This window comes from Poromitra crassiceps (assembly GCF_964638095.1).
Source record: "Poromitra crassiceps genome assembly, chromosome: 23".
Taxonomy (NCBI): Eukaryota; Metazoa; Chordata; class Actinopteri; order Beryciformes; family Melamphaidae; genus Poromitra; species Poromitra crassiceps.
The window spans coordinates 14,545,934-14,555,135 of NC_139639.1; the positions used below are offsets into that span (position 1 = coordinate 14,545,934).

At 43.1% G+C, this 9,202-nt stretch overlaps 2 protein-coding genes across 2 annotated transcripts; one reads left to right on the forward strand and one right to left on the reverse strand.

The window, feature by feature from the left end:
- Positions 1-1,425: 1,425 nt before the first annotated feature.
- Positions 1,426-3,000, reverse strand: LOC310796756 (uncharacterized protein; the record flags this gene model as incomplete). The annotated part of the gene is made up of 1 exon (XM_083658993.1): positions 1,426-3,000. The coding sequence occupies one exon, from the start codon at positions 2,998-3,000 to the stop codon at positions 1,426-1,428; it is 1,575 nt and encodes a 524-aa protein (XP_083515119.1).
- Positions 3,001-3,782: 782 nt separating this feature from the next.
- Positions 3,783-8,670, forward strand: cldn1 (claudin 1). The gene is made up of 4 exons (XM_083659320.1): positions 3,783-4,161; positions 5,260-5,424; positions 5,575-5,659; positions 7,139-8,670. Exons 1-4 carry the CDS (start codon positions 3,939-3,941, stop codon positions 7,299-7,301), a joined length of 636 nt encoding a protein of 211 aa, XP_083515446.1. The 5' UTR covers positions 3,783-3,938; the 3' UTR covers positions 7,302-8,670.
- Positions 8,671-9,202: the final 532 nt, after the last annotated feature.

Below are 9,202 nucleotides of genomic sequence, written 5' to 3' on the forward strand. Positions count from 1 at the left end.
CTGAAAACCAGTTTTAACTGAGCCAGGCCAGTTTTGACACCTGTAATGTCACTTTTAATCTTTTCCCGTATAAATAAATGAAAAGATGAAAAGATAAAGATGAATCATAGTAATATGAAATCACCATGTTACAGAAATGTGCAACCTCATATACTTTTCTAAATTAATCCATGAGTATTTTTGCTTGGGGCATGGTTTATTTTGATGGTGGGATGTCCCAGTAGTTGCTTTAGCAGCTCTAAATTATTTATGGCTTGTTCAGTTTGAGCGTCGATGTCCCCCGAATAAATATATGCATTTAACAACTTCCATAGGCCTATGTTAATGTGCTCATTAGCTAACAACTCTGTGCCATCGCAGTATTTCCCCACTTCACATGTTCTGTTTACCCCTTAGTTTTGGTCAAGTGAGGATTACCTCCACTTAAGGCCATCCCTCCAAACTTTGGAAGTAAGACAGCCTCTACTTTTTGTCATGTGAATTGTGATGTCATTCAACCCACACCGAGCACCCAATCGACCCGCTGGCCTTTGACCCTTATAAACTATAGGGTTAGGGTGCTGTATTCAAGGTGTTGCCATCTGTGTGCCTCGCTCTGTCGGGTTCCTCCCTCCTCCCTGCTCCACTCTCTCTCTCTCTCACTCTTTATCATCCTTCTCAGCATTCAGGAGCAGTGGGGTGTTAAGAAAGACTCTCGCTGGATGACTTGTTTGTCTCGATCAACTTTAAAAAAAAAACCTGGATGAAAGAGTGGAAGGGCCCTTTAGTACGCTCCTGGCTGTGAGCGAACTGCGTGTTTGAATTGAGAATTTGATTTGAGCTTCAAATGTCATGCATTTGATATGTTTTCCTCCTGTGTTGTATACGCTTGAAAACTGAACTGATCAATTGAACAAAAAAAAAACAGCTGTTAAGAAGACATAAACTATTCAGAAGCATTATTTAGCCGTGTCCTGAGAATACGTCCTGATATTCTCAGCATCCTATAGGGAACAAAACAAATTTCTCCTCGTATCAAGAAGCGTTTAGCATATTAAGAGTATATTAAGAGGCATTGCTGGTGTATTTGCATACAGAAGTGAGCAGAGTCATCTAGTGGAGAAATTAAACACACAACAGTCAAAACATATTAGCAGATGATTAACAATTTGCATTCAGGACGAACGATTGGGCTGAACTTTGAGCCTTACAAGACAAAGGTTCATCCACCCCTCTTATCTTTCAGTGATGTTCAGTAGCTACTGGTTATCAGCTGTTGAGTTGGTTTGTTTGCATTATTGACTGAGACTACTAACAGTCAGAACATAGGAACCAAATTTAGTATGATTAAAGACCAAATCCAACAAAGTGGAAGTGCGAGATATTCGCAAACAAAGCAAAGTTTCATAAATTGGGAAATTTGCATAGAAATAACAGGGGAGAAATCTACAGAGTGGGACTCGTCTCTGTCCCATTGCTACATTGTAAATGTTCTGCCCAGTCCTTCTTCACAGTATGCTCATATATACTGCCATCCTCATCCTGGAACTGCAGCTTCACTGTCAGAGGAGAACATCTATTCATTTTGCACTTGATGATCATGGTATTATTGATCGTTTCTGTCGTACAACTGTTGAGATCTGGAGTCGCGTCATCAGATAAATGACACACCAGCTGGTCCTTGTCAACGGAGGCTATTGGCCGCCTTCTTAAAAACCCCGGGCCGTTGCAGAACACCTTGTCCAGCTCCTCTATGTCCGCATTGTTATTCATCACCCAGTCATGTAGGTACCACATTTGGCAGTCACATTTCCAGGGGTTTCCGTGCAGCCTCACTACGTGCTGAAAGACGAAGGGGTCAAAGAAGCCAGATGGGAGAGTCTGCAGCTGGTTGTCAGACAGGTAGAGCTGCTCAAGTAAGCGCTGGTTCTCAAACAGCAAGGCGTCCACCTCGCTTAGGTTGTTCCTGTGGAGGTGGACCACCTTGACAGTGACGAGGTCTCCAAAGATCTTGTCCGGCAACGAGGTGAGCTGGTTGTCGGAGAGGTCCAGACTCTCCAGAGCGCTGAGGTTCTTGAAAATGTCCACAGGAAGCTCGGAGAGCCGGTTAGAGGACAATGAGAGGTGGGTGAGAGACGACAGGCCACAGAGAGAGGACAGCGCTGTTAGCTGGTTGCCTTTCAAGACCAGCTCCTTCAAACCTGAGGGAACAAGTCCAAACACCTCATTGCTGAAGCTTGACAGCAAGTTCCCACGGAGGTTCAGCACCTCCAGCTCGGTCAGCGTAGAGAAGATGCCACGAGGGAGCTCGGAGATCTTGTTCCCCTCCAAGTTAAGCTCTTTCAACTGAGAAACATTGTGAAAAGTGTCAGGAGAAAGACTGCTGATGAGGTTGTAGTCCAATTTCAGGCTCTCCAGCTTAGCCAAGCCTGAGAAAGTCTCCCTTTCCACTTCTGTAAGCATATTCTGGGACAAATCCAGGACACGAAGACTGTGGAGGTTCAGGAAGAGAAGAGTGGGCAGATGTGACATGATGTTGTCCCTCATCTCCAGAGTCTCCAGCTCTTTCAGGGAGTCAAACGTGCCTGGAATCACAGTCTTCAAGCTGTTGAAGTTGAGGAACAGCTTAACGAGGTTGCCCTGGTTTGAAAAGGTCCCCAGAAACAGCTCATACAGCATGGGGTTGGCGCTGATCTCCAGCTCCTGCAGCTCAGTGAGGTTCTCAAAAGCCTGAGCGTGAATATCTCGCAGCACGTTGTTGAAGAAGACGAGCTTGGTGAGCTGGGGACTCTCCCGCAAGGTGTTGGCGAACAGGTAGGTCAGGGACGTGGTCATGACGATGATGCTCTTGACCTCCTTGGAGATGTTCAGGGGTAAAGACCCCATTCGTTCATGAGCGCACAGCATTTGGGCTGGAGTGAAGCACTGGCACGTGTACGGGCAAGGAGTCTGTGAGACTGTTTCTCCATTGTAACAGAGGAGCAGCACCAGGCCCAGTGTGACACCTGCTGCCTTGTCCATTCTTCACTGTGACAAAATGAAACAAGCTCACGTGAATGAACAGGAAAACCGAAATATCGTTTTGACATACGAGAGAACAGTCACACTGTACATTCACGATTGTTTTGCAATCATTCATTCATAATTTACAGGATAGTTAATGAATAACATTCATTAAAACTGACAATTGTTTATTTCCGTGTAAATAAAATAAACAAAGCTCAACATACCTCTGTGCCGCAGGGATCCTGCCGCACTGAAACAAGTTCCCTTGTGGATTTGAGAGCACGTTGACACAAAGTGCAAATGACAACACGTCTGAATTGAGTAAGACAAAACCTTTGGTCACTGGCCAGGTCCGGCCTAGCTCACAACAAACAAGATTCCCCCCAAAATTAGCTGACTTGCATGCTGCTTCAGGAAGCAGCCTGCAAGCAATAAGAAGCATTTAGTTATTAGTTATTAGTTAGTTTAGCTTTTATAAGATCCATGATATAGAAGAAAGCTGAGTTAGAGGAAGTTGAAATATTCTTCATGAACTCTGACTGACTACACTACCTAAGCGTTCTATTTACACTTTAGCATTTTTCCCTGTCAGTACTGCTACTTTTGAACATTTCTAAAAAGAGTCTGGGTTTCATACATATAACCACACACAGAACTAGATCTTCCAGATTTCCAGTCATCTCTGTGTGCCTCCACTAGATGTCGCTCTGCTCCCCCTCACCTCTGACTGAAGTGCCGGGATTCCAGGATCCTCCTTTCCTCCAGGTAATTCCCTGAAGATGCACAGCTAGACAAAACTCTGTAGAAGCAACAGTTCCTCCACCCAGAGCCCTCGGGAACTACATCCAGGATTATTTTTTTGTAATTTGTCAAACTATCCGCTTGACTAAAAGGATTTTTACTCTTTTTCACTCTTTACTTCTTCAAATCTTTACTTTGTGGGCTGGTGAACCATGGCCAACGGAGGGATTCAGCTTCTTGGCTTTGTGCTGGCCTTCCTAGGTTTCATTGGCTTGATAGCATCCACTGTCATGCCAGAATGGAAAGCTTCATCCTACGCAGGAGACAACATCATAACAGCTCAGGCCATGTATGAAGGCCTATGGAAGAGCTGTGTATCACAGAGCACAGGGCAGGTTCAGTGTAAAGTATACGATTCACTCCTCCAGCTACCAGGTAATTTTCTACTCTCACTTGATGCTTTTCACGACAGTTTGTATGAGTTAAAATCATTTTAGAATTGCCACCAACTGATTATATTGTGTCTTCTCAGAGGGAGAAAACTGAACCTCCAACTTATTCGGTCTATAAACAATGTCTTATTCTAAATGTATGGGGTCAGGGAGCAGAATGGCTGACTGGCCCATGCCTGAAGGATCCCTGATAAAGTACTAGAATCCTTCCATTACAACTGGGGTGAATATAAATGTATGAAATATAATACTGACATTTTTAAGGATCCTTGCACTAAATTATAGGCTATATATTATGTTGTAAAACAGGAATGAATGTGTATCCAATGTGCTGGAGTTCTTAAATTATGCAAAACTTTTGAGAGGTTTAAGAATGTGTCCCCTTCCCTGCCTGCAGGACGACCACACATGTAGAGACATGTCAGTCAAATACCAGTGACATCAAGAAAAGAGAAAATGCCTGAAGTCCATTCAAAAATAATAGAAGTTAGAATCACGCTCACACTGTGCATGGTTGTGTCTTATGTCAGATGTATACATTCCTCTGGCTAAGTGGAAATCTAATATTAATGCAAACTTCACCAGATAAAGGTATCTTTGAATGAACGTCTCCTGTAAATTCCTGCTGAATATGACTCATCATGGCATCTGTATGCACCAGTTCTGTGAATGTTGCACACAAGAAGAAGAGCAATGAGACTGAAACAGACTTGCACCTATTGTCATTAAGCTCTGATATTCCTTTTCCTCAATCTTTTATTGTGCCACTATCGGACCATGTGCAATGCAATTGACCTTATATGCAATCCAGTGATCCTGCTTTACCATCTGCACATCATGGTGGCCACGATGGAAATATCTGAAAGTATCTGAATTTAGAAGGAGACGATGAAGATGATGAAGAGCAGGCAGTCCACTTGCAGTTTATATTTATTTAAATAGTTGGAAATCAGAGATGATGATGTTTGCTCTGGGTGGATTTAACAACAAAACTATCTCTTGGCATAAGCCAGTTTTTAAAAGTCCTCCTCTGGGCCTTGTGCAATGAAACATAATCAAATCAAATCGCCCGTGTGTCCAGGGATGGTGCAGGGCGGCAGAGGCCTGATGGTGGCCTCCATCCTGCTGGGTGGCATCTCCATCCTGGTGGCGGTGGTGGGCATGAGGTGCACCACCTGTCTGGCAGGCGACATCGAGCAGAAGGACAAAGTGGCGCTCGCCGGAGGGGTCCTGTTCATCATCTCCGGTCAGGGTTCACTCAACTTCAGTCCAGCAACACAGACACAAACACATCTTAAGCATGTATTATTATTATTATTATTATTATTTGCCTTGTATGAACAATTTGATCAATACCATAATATCAATGCACCACTTTATGCATGTGGTTTCCCAGGTCTGTGTGCTCTGGTTGGGACGTCCTGGTACGGCAACAGGATAGCACAGGACTTCTACAACCCCTTCACTCCCACTAACTCCAGGTGAGGTCACCCGCCCTCTCTCTCTGCTCTTTAAGCCTGTAACTACATGCACTCATCAGCAGGTATCAGTAAGGCAAGGCAAGGCAAGTTTATTTGTATAGCACATTTATACATAGAGGCAATTCAAAGTGCTTTACATGAAATAGATTTAAAAAAAATACGTCAAATAAATAAAAGAAAAGAATATACAGCAATAAGAGATTACAAAGAGAAAACGATTAGGTTTGTGTAAAAGAACAAAGAAAAAGCATTACTGAACATTAAAAGAATCAAAACTAGTACAAATGAAAAAGAAAATAGAGATATTTTACCCTCCTTTAGACGAAACACAATTGTGGCCAAGAATAGTTCTGTTACTTCTTGGTATTTCCAGTCACACTTTTGTGTAGTTGTGTGTGATGACGACGCAGGAAACTGAGCTACTATCGTGCTGTTGTTCTGTCCGTCCAAGTTAGCACATATTTGCGTATGCATTATTTTCAAGTAGCCGACACTTTTCCATCTTTTTGTAATTCACTTCAATCCAAAATCTTTAATTATTGTAAGTTGTTGCTGAGATTGAGCTTTGAATGCAATGTGATCAGTTTGCCTTTTGAGACTGGAGGACAGACTTGTAAGAATGAGAAGTATCCGTCTGTGAGCAGAATTTTGTCCGGGCCACAGCTATGCCGCTCTACGTGCGATCGGGCTGACGTGTAAAGAGCACCCCTGCGGGTGACCTGACGGAGCCAGATTTTTTTATTTGGTAATTGCCCTAATTACCTAATGATGTGATGTCACTCGAGCAATGATGTCATCAGTGGTGTCATCATTCATTGATGATGTCATTAGTGATTTCATCCTTCCTGGCTGAGCAGACTGGGTGGGTCTAATCGTGCATTCCTTTATAACTGGGGACTGGTAATCTTACGACTTCAAAGGTCATGAGCTGGGCGGGGACGTCATCAGAGCTGGTATGTCCCATTCCAAACTCGTAGGAGTCTCAGCAGCCCCAACATCAAAAATCCAAGATGGCTGCGCCGCGCAACAACAGTAGTAGTATAATCGTAGTAATGTTGTTTAGCACTTCTGTTTTGTTTGTGTCTCAATAAATCAGCTGTACACACAGCACTGCCTAACATCTATCTGTGTGGACATGAGGCTGCAGTGTTTGTATGCGCAAATTGCCGCGAAATGCCATGTTGTCAATTTTATCGCTAACAATGGCTAGCCTGGCTAGCGACTGGATCTGACCAATGAACAGTGAACTTCCCAGCTCAAGTTTTCTGCAAATGGAACGCTAACAAAACGGATGTGATGTCATTTAGCCTCCACATCCCAGTTATTTTGCGATAAAGGAACGCACCATAACTCCCGGGGGCTGGGGGATTGGGGGGTCCAACTCCCATGGGTCCACTAGTATACTTGTAAATGCACAAAAACCCTGTTTGTTTACTAATCCCAGAACCATAAAGTCCGGTGTTATGTGTGTACTTACAGGTATGAGTTTGGAAAGGCCCTGTTTGTGGGATGGGGAGCAGCCTGCCTCACCATTATCGGGGGAGCATTCCTCTGCTGCAACTGCTCCGGCAAAGGGTCAGAGAAAGCTCCACGCTACCCACCGTCCCACTCTACAAGCCAGTCAGGCAAGGACTATGTGTAGGCCTGAGGACCTCCAGCTCCATCCAGCTCCATCCCACCTCTGCCTGTGGGATAGTGCTGTCTTTACAAGGGCCATACTTGGGCATTGTGTTTCATATGACTGAGATTTGTGTTTTGCAGCATGTACAGTATATGTACAGGGGTTGTATTTAATACATTTGTATTTTGTTGGGAAATACACTCCCTTCTTTGGTAATCAATGCATTGCACAGAGACATGATGCTGTCCAGATGGTAGGGACTGTCTTGAGAAAATGTACTAGCTAGGGTGTTCCATTAATATTTCATGTAATCATTCAGCCACTGCTCAAATGTTGCCTGCTACGTACTGTACCTGTGTGGTCTAAAGGTTATTTCCAGGTACATTTCTATGTCAAACCTTGCAGTTTTTCATCAATTTAATGTAAATTAAAAAAAATGTCTGTCCAGGACATGCTCAGGACATTTAGGAGACATTTTACTGCATGATCATTGGATAGCAGCTTAAAAAAGGTTTAAACCTGTGAATCTGCTACAGTTATGATACCATTTCCTTTTTGTTACTGTGCTCTGTTTGAAGTGTTGCCACCATTGTTTCATCTCACCATGTTTAAATAATGTTCATTATGTTCATGTGATGTATTGTGACACAGGGTTTGGAGTTGACTCTGTTAGATTAGTGAAATAGTGTAGAAGCAGCTTAGGCTGTACTGTAGGTGTGGAGCCCGATCTTAAATCAGGATTCAGAGGGTCAGATAAGGATAAAGGACATTGAAGGTGGAGTTACACATATTATCTGCTGATAAAGAAAAGTGGTAAAATAAAGGTTTTCTCTACATAAGAAACTGTATGATGTCTCAGTACAGATTGTATGAGATTGGCAGCACAGACTGACATCCGTGCTGCCATGATCTGTACTCTGTTAACAAACGGCTTACTGGGAGCAACTTTATAATGTGACCCTATGGAGCCAGCCTTGAGTGTCTCACTCTAGCCGGCCGTGCTGTTTACACAATTAATTTCATTTTAAAAACTGTGACAGTTCACACATATTATACATCAGACGCTTGAGCTACGTCTGCTCTCACTCTTCCTAACTAATTGAGAGCAAGTCTCTAGTAAAAATGCGGGAGGAGAAAATGTGTAGCCAGAGGGCAGGAAAAACTGATCTAAAGAGAGACGAGAGTTTGGGGAGTGGCACGGACCAGATAGGCATACCTCAGACCACCATTCCTGTCCCAGCACGCCTGCCTACAACAGGCAGGAGTAGAGGGAGTGAAGCCATCAGTCTCAGCCAAAACCAGCGCCTACTGTACCTCCCAACATCCCAAAGAACTGCTTTGTTCACTATAATACAGTCTATGTTCACTACACAATAGGGAGTTCTGTGATCAGAATGCTGTGTAAAATACAAAAAGACACATCAATAACTAAATGAAAGATTGCTCCAGTGATTCCAGAACTGTGTCCTTTGCTGTTCAGTCTCCAGCCTGAACAGCATAGATGTTTTGCATCTACTGTATTGTAGTGAGAAGTAAACAGTCATAAATATTATTATTATTATTATTAAGTAAACAGTTGTTTCCATGTGCCAGTTCAATGCCTAACTGTGCAGGATCCTGTAGCAGAGATGAGAGAGTGCCACCCTGTGGTGAACGTTGAGTCTGCTGCTCAAAAAGGGCTCTGAAAAATATCAGATACCATTTTAGTGCTAGTATAATACTGCTAGGATATATACTAGTAGTATATATCCTAGATGACTTACAATAATTAAAAATCCCTTTGATAAACCCTAAAAGATAATTCCATGAGATGAGATGTAATTTGATACACAGTAAAATCATGTGGAAAAATATGTAGCCTATTACTCCTTTCATACCACATGGTGGAGTCAGAGCAGCAGTGTCCACTTTTGGAAAATGTG